At 39.2% G+C, this 18,016-nt stretch overlaps 1 protein-coding gene across 3 annotated transcripts in view; it reads left to right on the top strand.

The window, feature by feature from the left end:
• LOC126851497 (hemicentin-1-like) overlaps window positions 1-17,459 on the top strand; it is a 94,526-nt gene extending 77,067 nt beyond the window's left edge. For all 3 annotated transcript variants that reach the window (XM_050595547.1, XM_050595549.1, XM_050595548.1), the window contains exon 7: window positions 12,160-17,459. In XM_050595547.1, the coding sequence (XP_050451504.1) occupies window positions 12,160-12,269 (110 nt within the window). In that variant the 3' untranslated portion in view covers window positions 12,270-17,459. The remainder of the gene's footprint in view (window positions 1-12,159) is intronic.
• The last annotated feature ends 557 nt before the right edge of the window (window positions 17,460-18,016 follow it).

Genomic DNA, 18,016 nt, shown 5'->3' with positions numbered 1-18,016 from the left:
ATATACTAATAGGCAATGTTTGTGTAAGCTTACACGATCTCGTCGTCAATTTTCGAGGTCGTAAGTAAAGTCGAGGAGCGTTCCGCCATCCAGTGTTGAATTACGAAGTTTACGGAGACGAATTATAGACTCCTCGATTTACCTTCGACCCTTTTTTATTACGTCATGAAATCGCATCGTAAATACGGTCGCTTCGTTTTGAGACACGGTACGTGTGCTGCGACTGACAACGAGTTATTGGCAGTTTGCAGAGTAGGGATTTGCTCAGCGCGTTCTGCCACTCGTAATCCCTCATTCTGTCGCGAACTTGATCGACAGGCGACACTCGCGACGCAATAATAAGATGATTCGGGGAACTTCTTCGTGCCCGGTGTTCTCTGTTATTTCTTCGGCTACTAAAAGTTTTTGTAGACATTAGCTCTTATTCCTACCGTTTTACTACGCATACCTGTTCGAGACATACAATTAATACGTCATTCGGAAAACGCGAAAATAACGTGACATGCAATTTTCCATACATTTTTTTGCCCTTTAACGATATTTCTGAACGAAATAATAAACAAGCACTTGAAACATCATATATAATGAATAAACTATTAATTAAAATAAACTTTATAAAACACGTCGCAAAAATTAATGAAATTATATATATATATATATATATATATATATATATATATATATATATATATATTTGCACGCAGGGAATAATAACTTCTGGGAAAATATGCAAACTGTTACAAAATACGCAAGCATCATTGAATTATAACGGGGCTTATAGAGAGGATTATAGGAAGACGGTTTATTCGCGCCGAACATTTTGTAATCTCCGATCGCGATTTGACGCGGAGAGTGCGAAATACTTGTCGAGGGATGATAGAGTTAATCTCCGAGTTTTGCCGCGTACTTTACGTGACGATACGGGTTGCCCATTAGCGTAATCCCCTTTTAAACTTTTTAATGTGTCTCTTTCGTTTCTTCTTTTACACATCCTTGACAAAAAGGCGAAGTATCGTCATAGTTAACAATCCGTAACGTTTCAAGAATTATTCCGCTCGGTCAGAAAGATGTCATCTCGCTTCATATTTTATTATAAAAAAATATTAAAATTAAATTTAGCATAAATTTAATCGCATCCTAATGGAAAATGGGAAATGCTTCTGGACTTTTGTTGGCCCATGTTTTTTAGGCCGGCTATCGATTTCTCCTACACTTTGTTTCGAGTGGCAACGGAACGGGACGATTCCGCGACAGTTCGAATACTATTGGAAACACGCTTTTTTCATTAGCACTCTGGACTACTGCCATGATTTTAGCCTTATGAGAGCGGGAGCGGTTTACGGACGGTGTTACGGAAAAACAATTTGTTTTCCACGGAATCTGCCGCCACGGATTGTGCGGCGAATCGACCGACGCGCTTTCGGAATAATCGCGACGATGATTTAGCTTTTCTCGACACGCTTTTTTTTTATTATCTCGCGCCTCGTCATTACTCTGTCCTCTATTTTAAGCAGAGCCCAATGTGGGGACACGAATTAAAGGCAGGGCGGGTCTATGTTCGATTTGCGTGCGAGATAGTCGTTACTGAAGTAAGTTAAGTGATGGATGAAGGCCTCTGATCGGAATCAACGAAACGAGACCTTGTCGAGGATTACGTTTATCAGCGTAGATCTTGGTATTTTCTATATCGAACGAACGTCCGATTTTTTTTATCATTGTTGGAATTATTCAGATATTCAGATAATTTTTCTAATGTCCGCGAACAACCGATGACTGTTATAAAAAAGACTGTTAAGAACTTTCGCGAATTTCGAGTGAGTATTTCGAGTAGTTCGTATTTATATAAACAAATACCAATTAGTTAGAGGAGTATTAAAGCTAAAGCGAGGTGCCAAGAGTATATTTACATGGCCCAATTAAAGTTGCTTCATCTCGTTGCCGTAACGATTGCAGACGTAGTTAAGAAACTTTTACTATTTTAACTCGCCCCCTTCGGTTTAGTCCTCGACGTCTTTGTGGCCAAAGGCCATTCCGTTATGCTACGAGGGAGAATTAGCCGGTCTGTTCTCTATCAAACGATCTTAAGACACGGCATCGGTGATTTAAATTTATGCAGCCGCAATTTTGCCCGCAGACGCGCTTACGAAGCTCAGAAAAACGGGGAAAGCGTTTGCCGATAACACTTACGACGATGCTCTCTTCGTTTCGATAGCGCCGTTCGTTTCGATAATGCTTAGGAAAGGATAAAATTCTATCCCTTGGTACAGCCTTGAGGTCGTCCCTCGCACGAGGGAAACGAGGAAATAGGAGACGTAACGAGCAATTTTGAATATCCCTTTAAAGTTTGTGTCGTCAATTTGGAGGATTATAGCTTAAGACGAGCGTACAGATTACAGGATGTTTCCAGTCTTATTCCGCAACTATTGGAGAATACATTTTTATACAATTAATTTAAAAAATTCTGCAAAAAAAAAAAGAAAGGAATTTTTTAAAGAATAGAAAAAAATTGAGAGAGCTCTTGGAAGATATTTTGCAAAAGAGAGATATATGAAAAGGAATTAAACAAGAGCCGAGCATTGTTTCAGAGAGTTGCACTGATATTACTGACCTTACATTCACCTTACGTCGACGCTGTACGAAGGTAAAGCTCGCGGTTAGCTTATCAAGTGCATGTTAGCGGTGCAACTCGAAGGAACGCCTACGCGTTGAAAGCAATAAATGATCGTGCACATACACCGGTAGATACGACGTTCGCATAATTAAGGCGGCGACATGGCGCGATAATGCGAAATCGGCTACCATATTTTATCGTCGAGAAATGGACCTCGGCGCTGATCGAAAGACTGATGAAAGAGAGGTACTTAGTTTCATCACCCATCCACCTTCTGACTCTATCCGATTCGAGAACGTCGTCTTTTATATATAGTATTGATTGACATACATCGTTGTATAATACGTTGTTATAGTTCACTCACATTTCACATTTTTTCATCGAAATTACTTGTATAAACTAGTTTCGAAGCTCGTTTAATTACAATACTGTCAAATTGATACATCAAGTGATTTATTTACGTCGATTTATCGCAAAATATTAATATAAATATTAAAACGAATTTATATTAATATTATATTATTATATTATAATTTGATGCATTTAATAGAATAACGATCTAATGAAGTAATAAACTCTAATTTATCGATGGCATCGATGAGATTAAAGGGGAAATGCGATGAGTGTGGAAACAAACGGTTATCTTGCCGCGCCCATTGCATTTCGCCATTAACTCCCACGACAGCAACTCTGATCTGCTTAACGCCAGCTGTTGGACATGGAAGCGGCGATATTAAAACGGATTAAGGCAAATGAAAATGGTCCATTGCGCGCGCAACGGACTGACAGGAAAACGATGGTCAGTAACCGCCGCCAAATTACGGTATCGCAACTTGACATCGCCACCCATAAATGTTTCGAGTACGTTGATACTTGTGTGAGTTAACAGGGGTGGGGAGGGTAAAGCATTTTCTCCCGCATATTGACGTATAAGCTACCCTTTGATGCTATTAGCGAATCTCGGACTCATTTCTATTGCCATCCAGAGAAAATTTTATCGCTTTAACGAACGTATTTCTTGATTATTATCGATTTGTACTCGTGATTTAATAGGATCAACATTGAAATAAGTCTCTTTTCAAATATGTATTATATTACTTTTACAGGATAATATCTTTAATAATAAACCTTTTTTTATAAGAATTTTTATTCTAAAAGTTTCAAGATAAAAAATCTATAATACATTATTACTATCGACAAAATTATTAGAAAGTGTTTGTACGTTAAATTATATTATTTTATTTTATTTTGTATGTATTCTTGATCATATTAATGTATATATTTTTAGATATGTCTCCCTAGGTAGAATCACGTTTTTGTTTTTAAAAAATATCACACAATTTTTTGTTGCAAACATTTGTTAATTAAAATGTCGCGCATTCTGTAGTTTTACGCTTGCGAGTTTTTTCCAAGGCTTTTTCGTTGTAAAATACATCTGTCATCGGCGGGAATTGCGAGCAGGCCGAGGAAAGTATCGCGTCCGCAAAGAAAGATTGGACGGATGATTTCGAGCTGTGAGCCACGCGAAGCGGAACGGAGCAGAGCGAAGCGGATACGCGAGATTAAAGGAACAGATAGAGAGGAACGCAAAGCGGAAAGTGCGCGGAGGCGTGCAAAGCAACGTCGATATCCAAACGAGGTACGGCGAGATCGCGATACACTGTCGAGAGAGAGACGGGAAAAGGGGGGGGGAAAGGAAAGGGGGGGCTCCGATAACTAAACCAATTATCCCGCGATGCCGATGAGAAAGTTTTAATCCGTTCGCCCGTCATTGTCGCCACCGCGAATTTTCCACCACGGAGAGCTCTTTCTTCTTCCACTATCCCTTCGCGAGCCTTTCCGTCGACGTAACTTCCTTTTATTCTTTGTCCGTTCTTTGCCTTCAAACGATCCAGCTTTATCATCGTTGAATCGTTATGCTCGACCAAGCTCTGCTCCGAGCTCCTCTTGTATCGTAATACAAATGGTTATTCGATACACTTGGCGCAACGAGGATTGTATACTAATATTCAATAAAATTAGAAATTTTGCGAATGGCAAAATGTATGTCAGAATTTTTAATTTATGAAAAAGAAGAAAAATTGAAAAAAAAAAGAAACTTTATAATAAAAATATTAATTCTTGAGGAATGGATTAATATTTATTAAAAAGTTGAGGCGGACAGATATATCATGAGTATACATGATCACTGTTGGCGCTATTCGATTCGTTAACATAACAAGACATTTGACTGTTCGTCAATCAAGCGAACAGTCAGCATTCAGCGATACCAATGAAATGCGTGTTTGCTGTTTTGGCCATACCGCAATAGCTCAAATTACGCGTATGCGCATTGTGTCATTCGATAACTGTGAATGCGATATGTCGACAGATGTTCTGAAATCTATACCCGAACTTGAGCTACAGATGGCTCGCTTTTGTGCATAACGCAATAGCGTCGAAAAGTGGAACGAAAGATCAACAAAAATATTATAGATATGAAAAAAAGAAGAGGACAAAAAAGATAACGTGGGGGCTCTTTCATCGGATTAAGATGAAGGTGCTTGCCCCGATATCCTTCTCGATATACATCTGCTATTCATATGTCACTCTCATTATTCATAGTTGAGTAATCAAAGTTTAATGCCGCCGCAAAATAGCCGACGATTTGGTCGAAACAGGTTCGATGGAGATTGATCGCTCTGAGCATTTGTGGCTTGCGCTAAGTCGCCCAATCGGATCAATCTACGTCCACTCGTGGCGCGATGCGCGAAATTAGATCTTCGTTCCATTACATCGCGGCGAACAAAAAGAATTCCGCCAGATGCAGCCACATTTGTCACGATTTGCACGAGAGGTGAATTCTCTCTCAAAATCTTTCTCCGCGATGTCATCGGCACATTTGAAGATAAAATAACAGTGAAAATGAGGATGGATCGTGGAGAAATATTTTATTATTCAATACAAATTAAATCTTTTTATTCGTGCTTCAGCTCGCGTAATTTATCAAAATACTCCTTTCGATTTTAGCTTAAATATTTTAAATATTTTAAATTCCAATTATTATTGTTATTCTCAGTATGATGCTTTTAACGTTGCTCCATCACTATTCCCAATGGTTTCTCTGTGGTTCGGGGAAACGTGACATCTGTGACAGCTTTACAATCATTCTATGCAACATAATGCATGTAATATTGAGCGTTTCTCATTTCGATTCTCGCGTACGAATATATCGGATATATTTGGAGCGTGTTCTTTTAGACAAGTAAAATTTAGCGAACATGAATTTACGGGATACCTTCGTTTAATCGAGATATGCGTAATATTACGTGTGCGTTTCTTACATTTCGACGTGCAGCTCACGTGTGAGCTTTCCGGCGAATTGCCCGGGTCGGAACACGGTATTTTACGTGCCGCGATCGATCCGCATTGGAAACTAATTGCACGCGCAGTTCCGAGAATTCTTTGCGTTAAACTCCAGCAACGAACTTCCAATACCGCGGTAACGATAATCAGAGAATCTGAACAATTTCTTCCATTCTTCAGCGGCCGGATTTTACGTATACACAGGGCTTCATTGCCTCGCCTAAACAAATTGCACTTTGCGAGGTACGCAATTTTGTCTGAAGGAATCACTGATCCGTAATTTACATTTGTTTCTGACGTAACGTAACGAGTCTTGGTAATTTTTCTTGACATATTTGGATATAAAAGATATCGGTTTTTTACAATGAACGGAAACGTCATGTCTTATGACAGTTTTCTAATTAATTTTTTTTTTTTTTTTATTCAGGTTTTATTCAGAAATGTTTCGTTATCATGACATTTGAATATAAATTTTATCTTCTCGGGATCAACTACGTTAAAATATGATGAGCAAGAATTGCAAGATTTTAAGTCGGCAAAAGGCGAGATACACTTTATTTCAATCACGTATTTTAAAAGAGATAATATACCTATGCTTATATATATATATATATATATAAAATTAAATTTTCAGTCTAGTTCGATATTTTAATATTTTAATTCAACGATCAACACGAATGAAGAGGGACTCTTTCAAGCTCGAGTTTCATTGGTCATCACGTAAACATTCGTCCTTGCACTGAACATACGCGAGCGCATTTCGGGATTACCGCGGGAATGAAGTTAACGGTGGATTTTCCTCCTTCCCAAACCCTCGCGGCGCTTGCCCTTTTCGAGATGAATAAACCCGGGGAAGGTCAACGAGCTCGTTCGCGACGCGGTGTATCCTCGCGGTGGTTACATTGTATTAACGCGCCGCCTATTCGTCGTCGGGCCGGATGCTCGCCTACTAATGTCGCGTAAAAAATGGGCAATAATTCTTGGCAGCTGCCTCTGCGTGCTGCGCTATATAAGAGAGCGTGTGCCACTCTCCTCCATCTCCCCTACGTTGTCCTTTTCTCGTCCCGGCACTCGCGCTGCTGCAAATCAGAGTCGTCTTAATGGGATTACCGCGGCGCAGCGGGCAAACTACTTTGACAAGTTTTATGATCGAGATTATTTTTATAAAGATAACTCACACGACGACCTGGCAGCTGGGGGGATCGTCGAATACCCGCACAGGTATAGGTAGGCATATTTTACTTTCAAGGACGACAAAAAAAAAAACGTGCTCCCTCCTCCCGAGGTGCGCTTTCCTCCGGAAGTTCAACCGTGATTTAAGCGACCGTACGGCGACACTTTGAAAGTCGCGGAGGCATAAAAAGCGAAACGAAAGGGAGAGGGAAAGAAAGAGTCGAGAATAACTCGCCATTTATTAAACAGCGTGTTGCGATTAAGAGAAATTCTTAGCGCTGTGCTGCGCGAGGGACGGTCAATGTACTTGTCTAACCGATCTGACGATATTCCGAGTTTGTGATAAGCACGAGCACGCGCTTTGATTACATTTTTTTTATTACTCGGAATAGTAATTTTTGAAAAATTAATTCACGCGTTTGTGTGCGGCGCAAGCAATTTTCATTAGCGTAAAAGAAATTAATGTAAATTGCAGATTGACGTGAAATTTTTACGCGATGATTATGTCTACGAATGAAGCTGACCGTGCTTTTAGCGTGTCAAGGTAATTTCAAAAAGCATATAATTAATGTTATTTAAAAATGTATAAAACATTATTTTGCGGCTGGAATGTTGGCATATTACGTCTTTTAATGGAAATTTTATCGAGTTTTACAGTAACTTTCCTGCAATTTCTGGTAAATGTTTAGTTCTGTTCTCGCATAACTGAATTTCGTTAACCGATGGTTACATATTTCACGTATGAGAGACAATGTAAGTGTCGTATAATGAAATCACGCCATTTCACTTGCTAAAACGGCTGACTTAAAATGTAGAATTACGCTGGCTGTGCGCGATTTCACCGAAAATTTTCGGTTGCCTGGTTTCGCCAGATTATGTCAGATTCACATGCGCCAGCAGCTCGACGAGATCTCACTGCCTTCATCAGTCACGAGTAAACATTGACGACAACTGATTTGCTAATTGGTACCATACATCTCTGAGCCTAGCCTTTGAATATCCGGGCACACATAGGGCCGTTAATACGGCCGCAAATAGCGCCGGTAAATTGCCAATCTCGCGATTAATCGAATTCGATCGAACACTTGCCTGAAACTCGATTATTTTAGATGATTATTTTTTTTGATCGATTATTATGGCCGTATAATCGATTGTTTGCGCTGCAAAGCATCTGATATCAATCTATATTAGATATATTTTATATAATTGTGAATTTTACAAAAATTTAAATTGATGAAAGGTACCCTTGAATATCTGTATAAATTTTAGGAAATACTCTATAAATTACGGCTTACATTCAACTTAACATAGTTTGAATGATAATTCCATCTGCGTGTTGCGGTGGCAAGGCACACCCTATTTCATGACAAAAATAATAAGATTTTCGGCGATTCCGTACAGTGTTTATTTTATTATTTGCATAAAACGTATTTGTTATAAAAAGACTAAGTCCAAACAGTGCGCGAGTGGCCGAAAAGCATACACGATATATTTCTGTTACACGCGTTTGATTTACGGTGCAACGGATCCGGCTGCGCGAACGTCAAAGTCAAAAGTTGCGAAATTGGATTTATGGATAATCGCGCGTATAATTGCGCGAATTTCACGATTGGTGCGTGTGCGAAAAGAGGAAAAGAGAATTTTCGCGACGCCATTTCGCAAGCAGATTGTATCGTCATTGATATCGAGATTAGCTTCTCTCTTCCCGATTAGCGGGTCGACCGCGGGTTAATCTATCAACGTCAATTACGCTATTGCATTGTTACTAACGTTGATTCAAGAGCTCGGCCAATATTACATATAGAGTAATGTTACGTAACTGGACGCGATGGTAGCATATGTGAATAAAAAAATAATTATTGCAGGAATGAACAATAAAGTAATTTCGTACAGCGATCGGCTTTTTCGACATATTTAGGGAATTGTTGCTTGTAACAATTTTTAAGGATTTTTTTTTTTTACACCATTGATATTCGCTCCCGTTATTCGAGACGGCTCGTATTATTTTATAGTTCGCGATCGAAAACATTATCGAGGTTGCTGTTGGAAAATCGCCATTTTGCTATTCCGCGTATGCATGATGTCTCGTTGGAGTTTTGTGCAATTTTAAAACGTATTTATCTCTGTCGATTTCCACTGTGGTTTATTTGTTTATCCGTCTCGCGTCCGTGAATACGCGCGGCGACGATTACGCTTGTTAATATTAAAACGCATTATTAGCATATTCGCGATGCAAAATTGCGGTGTATGGATTGCAAAAAAAATATCCGATACACTCGGATTAAAAATTTACCTGTTGCCTAATTCTTTTAAAAATATAGGCTATTGTATTAATTTAATATTTTATTTATATTTATTACATTATAATGAACAAAAAAGATTTGGGAAAAAAATTATTATATGCAAATAATTCTTATGAAAAATAATACATAACAATTTTCGTATAGTTGTAGCGTTTTATTAACGCCGAGTTATTGCGCGAAATTATATTTTCATCACATTTAATGATGTTTATCGTGATGCTTTTAAAGGAAAGCTCCAGAGATGTTAGAAAAGAGATCATTTATTTGTAATGTAGTAAGAAGAAGATAAATGGACGATGTAACTCTATATATACACCCTCTTGTATAATAAATTAAAATCCTAAATACAACTCCACCGCACCACACGCGCCGTGCATTTTGTGTTTGAACTTATGTAAGCACTCAGCGCCGGTGCCGCGTTACATCAGCGTCTTGTAAGGGCGGTAGAACGTATCGTCGATGCCGCTTTCCATCGAAAAGCCCCCCGAGCAGTTTTATCCCCGCTGTTGTCGATTTACTTCCGCGGGTCGCCGGCTTCGCGAGTCCGCTCACTCGCATCTTTTTCCTCTTTCCATCGCTCCCCTTCACCTTCCCTTTCTTTCTCTCTTACTTTCTTCTTTTTTTTCCCTCCCCCGAGACGCTGATGCTCGTTTTCGCTGAAAAATGAGCGCTTTTTGCGGCCGCGCAGTCGTTCGTCGAATTGCGAGTCGTAAATTAGCTCGCGCCCCAGACGGACGTCGGGGCGGAGGGGGAGGGAAAAAAAAAAATACGTTTTAGCGCAGAAATCCATCCCCAGTCGAATGGATACGCGTAGAAAGGAGGGAGGGAAGAATTGCGGTACGTAGGTGCACTGTTGGAGGTCGAAAGAAATTCGACCTTTTCGCTCAAGTGAGCGCGCGCCTGATACTTTTTCATTGATCTTCTAGCGCGACGTCTTGCATCAATCTCCGGCCTCGGGTTTTAGTATGTCCTCTCGAACTCGATCGACAAGCGGTTGCGTAGATAGATAAAATATTTTGGAAAGTCTCTTGTCAAGGTACTTGACTTTGATTACGTGCATGATTTCTGAAGATTTATTACAATATCTGATTTTATTAATATTTTTATAATAAAGATTGTGCTTTAGAAATTAACTTGAAAAACATTAGAAAGTATAAAAACATTTAAAACATTATCAGAGAAGTTATTCCATTTTTAGATTGAATGTTTAATGTCACTTTCTCTCTCGAATCAATCGACACGATATATTTCTAATTAAATAGTATTTAATTTGATTAATGCCAATTTTAATGAAAAAACTTGGCTTGGTGGTATAACTAATTGCTCATGCAAGGAGAAACTTTGTGTAATCGCAATTAGACATTATTAAGAAACTGCATAAATGTAACGCACTTAAGTATCTCGCGTGCTCGAGAACGTACACCACGATAATGAACTTTCGCGATACCCGCGCAACACGTTGAATTAATAATAAGTTGAGTATCGTGGCCGAATAAGACACTTACATTACGTTCTCTCTACCTAAGAACTACGAGAAGAACTCTCGTAGTTCGACGGCAACTTGGAGCGACCGATAAGTGATTACTGGTACAGCACCTGAGGGTTCTCGCACCTAAGGTTCTCCGTTGTTATAGCTCTTCGTCTCGGTGAGTTGGGTTCACGGATGGTAGTAACGCGTCCGGATATGCGCGGACTCACGCTTACGTCGTTACGCCGAATGCTCCTCGTATCAATGTGACTTGGTTACTGCAAACTCTTGCAAGACGCGGAAGCGCCGCTGGCGTCAACATTTAGTCGCAGTTTCTCAGGAATCTCGCTCTGTTTCTTGCGAGCCATCCGAGGACAAACAGTAACGCTATTGCAATATCTAACGTAAATGTCCGCTTGAATATTTGATTTATCCGAAATCGATACGCGGCGCGACCGACAGATTTCGACTTTGCCCCGGCCGAACATTTCGCCTTACGTCTGCGAAAGCGCGCACGAATATCTGATTGCGGGTGGAGTCTCCAGTTTTCTTATGCCGCTACGCTATCATTGTTATTTCACTTGTATCTCATGTCGCGCGCTTCAATTTAATTACGTCTGCCGACCTATTTCACGAACGATGAACTTACTCTGAGATTGATATAGTAATTCGGTAGACATTAATTGTAAATGTTTGATCAATAATCACGCACAATCTTTTGTCTATTATTGATTGTATCATAATTCGTAAAACAAATATGTGCATACACAAATATTTATGTATTTGTAATAGAGAAAATAATTAATGTGTTGATAATTTCGCACAATTATTCGTGATTATTCTAATAAACGTTAGCATCGTTTTGATTATCATACGCATGCGGAAATTCTATTCTAATATAATGCTCTCGATAATGATATGAATATTGCACAATTAAACGCAATTAAATCAATTCCAAAACCATTTATTTAATTTTAAATTGATATATATATTTTTTATTCGCCCTTTAATCATCGAAATATTTAATGATAAGGAGAAACATCGCAATTGGAAATTTGTCAAAGAAGTCATGATTAAAATGAAGGGAAGCTCTCCTGGATCATGCTGTATATACATTCTTCTACGTGCAAGTTTCTCAAGGAGCAGAGAGAAGGACGAGGCGCAGGCGAGGGATGTAAATTTTCCATTCGCCGCATCCCCTACCGCCCAGTCTCCGTCTGCAAAATAATTTATGTGCATGCGGCTTTCTTGGGTTTCAGGGGAGCATCCGGCGGCCATGCAGCACGGGAACTCTAGCAACAGCGGTGCGGCCACGAGGACGCTCGCGTTACTCCTGTTGCTCCTGCACGCCGGCTCCTTCGCGAGGTGACTGGTCGATCACGAGGCGCTGCAGTAAAGAGAAGTACGGCCGATAATTTTCACCCAGGCGAGATTGAGGGAACGACTACGAGGATGGTGCGAGGTTAGTGAGACGAGAAGGGGAAGGGACGCATCATCCGCTCGCAAACCATCACCTGGACTCTATATAAATCAGCTCCATCTTCTTTCCGTATTGCCACGGTCGGGGGGTAGTAAGAGTGCGCGAAGGGAGGCGAACGAGAAAGAAGATGATGCGCGGGGACTAATGGTAAATAAACCACGCGTAAATAGTCTGTCGACTTTGCTCTCGCTTCCGAGTGTACGAGTCCAGTTTCGTCCTGTTCGCGGTTTCCTTAAGCAATCTCTCCCGTGCAAACGCGCGTGTTCGTGTAACTTACGCGGTAAGATGATCGCAATGATCGTATATACTCGTCGGACTTTCCATCGACTGCGAAGCGATTATTGAAGACGACAACTCGTGTAAACTCGACGACGAAGGCGAAATTCGTGAAGAGATGCGGCGACGAACGAACTGTTCGCGTGAACGATTCAACTTGTAGAATAGCGAGTGTTCGAAGGACCAACGAACCGAACAATGCGTTTCGACGAGAAACCGTATGATTTCTCTCACGTCGATATTCGCGACGACGGTATTAGCATTTCTTTCCATTCACGCGTTAGATTATATATGAAGATCTATCGACGAACGCAGCTGTCGCAGATTCACAGAGGTAAGAATCAACGTGTTTTCGTCCCGCCTGGTCAGATGGACCGACCGGCGACCTAGATACGCTTGGCAAAACCACCGCGGGGAATTCCATTCAATTTCTGGTCGCCGGATGCGCTATCGCTTCTTCCTCGAGGAGAACAAATATTTTGAGCTTCGTCGGACTTACCCGTGCTCGCGAAAACTTCCGGGTATGTATATACACGTTGCGTGTCATACGAATGTCTCGTAAGACAGCGGATGTGCACTCTGACATGCTGAAAACTTTGCGTCGACGGCTCTCGGATGCAATTTCTTTACGATCGTTTGGATCATCTTTTGTGTATGTTACAATCTTATGTCTGCAGACAATAGAATACTATTTTCGCTATTACAATATTGAGATGCTAAAGTGCATAATTATTATTTTACGCACATATTATATTTTTATAAAACGATTAATTTGGATTTATTATTATTTAGGGACAGAAAAAAGTAAATTACGCAGATTTAAAAAAAATACATTATAAATTCATTGACTGATAAATAAAGTTGTGAACTTCAACAAAATCCGAAAATTCTGATTTCGATAAAAAATTTTACACGCGTATAGGTATTGTTTTTTTAGCCGCAACTGAAAATTTTTTAATTCTATCTAATTACCGCCTCTCTCCTCCATATGTGTAGAGTTTCACCAGAATCCAAAATTTTCGACGTTTCCTTATCAGATTTATCAGTGATCTTTTCGTTCGCATGCTCGGAGTTTCGAATAAATATTTTCCTCGATCGTTCGTTCCCGCGGTCTATTACGGACTGGCAAACGGAATCGGCTACGACAATAAACGGTTTTCGCGTTTCGCGAGAGACGAAAAAGCCACTGAAGTATCTCTAAATTATGCGGTACGGATCGCGCGAAACTCGTAGCTTGGCTTGGGTGGACGGGCCGGTCGCAGTTACGCCCGGCGTTCCATTTGCATCTCAGAACGCGGAATTTACGAGCCCGAGGGTCGTCGATCCATGCTGTGGTCACGGGACCGTCCGCGTATCCGTGCGCGCATATGATAGACCCGATAAGTTATATAAGCTCTCTCTCTCTCTCTCTCTCTTCTCTCTCGACATATCGTCGTTCGCGAGAGAGAAATATCGGCCTGGTCGATACAGGGTGAGCTGACATATAGCTGATATAGCTGCGGTCTCGATTATGTTAAGGCAGCGCACTTCCGATCCGCGCGTTTAATTATAGATATTAGTTTTCTGTGCGACTATTTTCGCTCGTAATTGAATCGAAGCTGCTCAACTTTATTCTTTTCCATTTTTTTTTTCTCACACGGCTTTTATCGCTCATTTATGCATAATATGATTTTTTAATTATTGGATTATCACGATTTAATTTATGGCATCTCATATATATATATATATATATATATATATATATATATATACATCAAATTAATTGCATTCCATCAAGATGTTCGAGATTGTATCACGTCGTGCGGGGCGGGCGTGCGGTTAACGCAATCAGCTGACGCGCCCGGAATGTTCTTCGAATAAAGTTCCAACGTTCAGTTGCGGCATCCGAATAGCCCGTCGACTTGGGAAATATGTCGGTCACAAAAGTGACGAAAAGTCTCCCTCGGAAAATAGACAATCGGCGATGTAATGTCGCGATTATAATTCGATGCGCGCGCTAATGCTTCGATAGGATTCCGTTGACTTCAACGGAATATAAAGCCCTTAGATTTTTTGTAATTTTGATTAAATGTATCTGAAATCTCTGGGATACCTTGATTCGCTCTATTACCGTTGAGATTTTCCATCACCCTGAATCGATTTTATTTTAATTACCGCATGTCCGGGTGCGCATCCAACACGTTTTTAATCACATCAAGATCTCGTGTCACGGGCATGGAGTTTGCATGTCGATCGTAGCGCTATGTGGACAGATTGACGTAAAGGTGTGGCTACGAAAGCGAGAATAGGATTTCCGAATTTCCAGCAATGTGCGTAGACACTCGGATTCGCGCTCGTTAAGATAATGTTAAGCTTTAAGTGATTAACAAAAGTCGTATCGTACTGGTCTATCCGTGTATACGTCTCCATAGATCTCCAATCGCAGTGGGTCGGTCGTAGCATATAAGGAGTTCGAGGCGACGACACGTAGAACGACATCATTCCGGATAATAATATATTACATACTATCTTTAAGAGACTCACAATGGCATCGCTCAAATAAGTGCGCAGAAGAGCTACCGGTAGTCGGAAAAATCGAGAATAGATAATTTGTTAATTTTTTTGTATTTTTTTGATGAGCGAATAGAAAATTATACAAATAGTATCGCGAAGCATTTCTTATATATTACATTTGTTGAAAAAAATATCGGATATCTAGGTTAAAATAGATACAACTATTGACTCTTTTTTTTTGTTTATTATGAACGGTTTTGATTATATTTATGATAAGCGAGTTCTATTGTATTTATAAACTGGGATTTGGGGACAGTTTGTAGATAAGGATAATACATCTCTTAAGAATACATTTTCATTTCTATCATTTCTATATTTTTAAGATACAAAATTAAATTAACATAAAATGACAATATAACGTATGTTTCGTTGATTTTTCTTACTTCTTGAAATTTAAATTTTACTGTTTTTTTCTCTCTTTCTTTTTCTCCTTTTATACATATATTACATCAAATGAATAAACGTCACACTGACAATATAAAAAAATTGTAGATAATGTAATAATAAAAATAAAAAAAAGTGTTCTCGTTTTTGTTTGCTCTATTTTTCCATTGGGTAAAAATCTTCGTGCCGAGTGTCATTTTAGGAACTTGATACGCGTCGGATATACATTATCATTATCAGCAGCACGATCGACCCACAAATAGCCGTACTGTACATACCTTTTTAAATGTAATGATAAACGATCGCTGTAACTCTATTCGACTAAGAACCACGATGCAATTCTTACTAATTTACACTCTTAGATCAATCGAGTGCTTCGTCAGCTAAAACGCAATCATTACACGAAACTATCGTCATCAATCAATTATCATCACGGATAATCTTGCGATGATCATGGTTTGCCAAAAGAAATTTTGGGCGCGCCTTTGTACAAGTGAATTTTCCTATTAGAGAAGATAATAAATTAATGAATATATCTGGAAAATGTCGTAATATCAATTGTTAAATTTAATTAATATTAATTGTTCGATTATAGCGTTGGATAAAATTGATTAGTAGGCAAATCGAGACAAAGAAATTACTTAATTTTTGTGCGATTATCAGATGAAAGATTAGAAAGAGATTTTTGAGGAAATAGATTAATGAAAATATAACACAGCCTTGTAAATAAAAAGTTTATGTTTTATGTATTGCTTGTGTGAACCAGAGGTGCGTAAAAAGGATACGAAATCTGTCATTTAAATCTTTTTTAATCTAACAGTTAATCTTTTATTCACATCTTACTTTTCTTTTGATCAACAAAAGAGCCAAAAGAGAATTTATTTCAAAAATGTTAAAAAATTAAAAAAAAAATAATTTTATAATATTTTTTAAATAAATTATTATGTTTAATTTTAAAAATGTCGCCAGTAAATAAATTAATAAACAAGTGTTTATACGACCAAACTGACAATTTATTGTTTGATTATTATATCACGACGTTTCGACCATATGGTTTTGGTCCTTATCAAGTGAAAGTTATAATTAAAAAGTAGAAAGAGAAAAATCGAAATGTCAAACTGACATTGTGTCAACCACTATGTTTGGAATACTGAGATCGACTTTTTAAATAAAGTACAATAGAAAAACTGTGAGACAATTTTTGACTTTTGCTGGATCTGACAGATTACTGACGAAATTTTGCGCACCTCTAGGGGCGATCAAGGAGTCTTCGTTTTGACGAACGAGATGAGAAGGCGCGACGTGGTTGTATGTTCCTGGAGAAGAGTTCCCGACGAAACGATCGTCGTCAATCACAAGAACGAGCTCTGCAAAATCACCACTACCACCTTGCATACACACACACACACACACACACACACCCATCTCCCTCTTTCCATACTCCTTCTATCCCGCCACACCATCCCTCGTGCTTTTTTTATACGCTAAACGAGATCTGTCCTCGTTAGTATTTGTAAATGGCTTTCGCGTACGCGCGGGTGCCGCTAATCCTGCTTCTGTATATTCCGAAAAAAATATAAAAGCGAAGCGGACTCGGATTGCGGACAGCGATTAATTGACTCGCGTCCGAGTCGCGAATGAACGTGAAGGACTGGTAGCAAGTAAGTTTAACCCGATTGTACGAGATCAATTACTTGTTAGCACACGAGCGATCAGCGTACGCTCTTAGCGACACTACTCGAACGATGTTAAACTAACGAACGTTAATGTATATATATATAAACGAGCAGTACTGATTTATCGTTTATGTTGGATCCAATTGTACCAGAATTCCTAAGGCAATTAAAAGAGAAGAAATAACGATTATTTGTGGGAGACATACAGAGATTCTCATTTCGCGAACCTCCACTCCGGTTGTGACTGCGACGTATTGATTTTTTTTTCCGCCATTTAAAAATCTGCATGCGAAAAATTGAATCATTTATTTGCATAACCTTCCGCATTCCTCCACTCCCATCGCATTTTTAATTGAACAATCAGATTTTTGGTCGAATTCATTTTACAGGTTTACCTCGCTCTATGTACGAAACGCGGATTGATACGTCGCTATATCCTGAAGAATCTCTTGCGCGAAAATTAAAATTGCGAATTTTATTTATTCTATTTATTTCACATATATTGACGTGTATTTTTTTTTAAATTCATTTACTTATAATTCGCTGATATTGTTTTTCAGCAATGATGCATTCGTCTTACTACAACTTCACTACGCATCTCTTCATTTTCATCCTAGTTATCTCTCCCACTCTCCCGAATCTCTCAGAAATTTCGTAACAGCAATATTCGGAAAGCAAGAAGCCTCCGGCGAAGACGGAAGCATTCCATGTCTTGACCGCTGCACTAACCGAGTTGATGCGTTATGG

Source organism: Cataglyphis hispanica, chromosome 8, assembly GCF_021464435.1.
Source record: "Cataglyphis hispanica isolate Lineage 1 chromosome 8, ULB_Chis1_1.0, whole genome shotgun sequence".
In the NCBI taxonomy this organism is placed as follows: Eukaryota; Metazoa; Arthropoda; class Insecta; order Hymenoptera; family Formicidae; genus Cataglyphis; species Cataglyphis hispanica.
The sequence above is the reverse complement of the archived record's forward strand: the minus strand, read 5'-3'. Positions and strand labels throughout refer to the sequence as shown.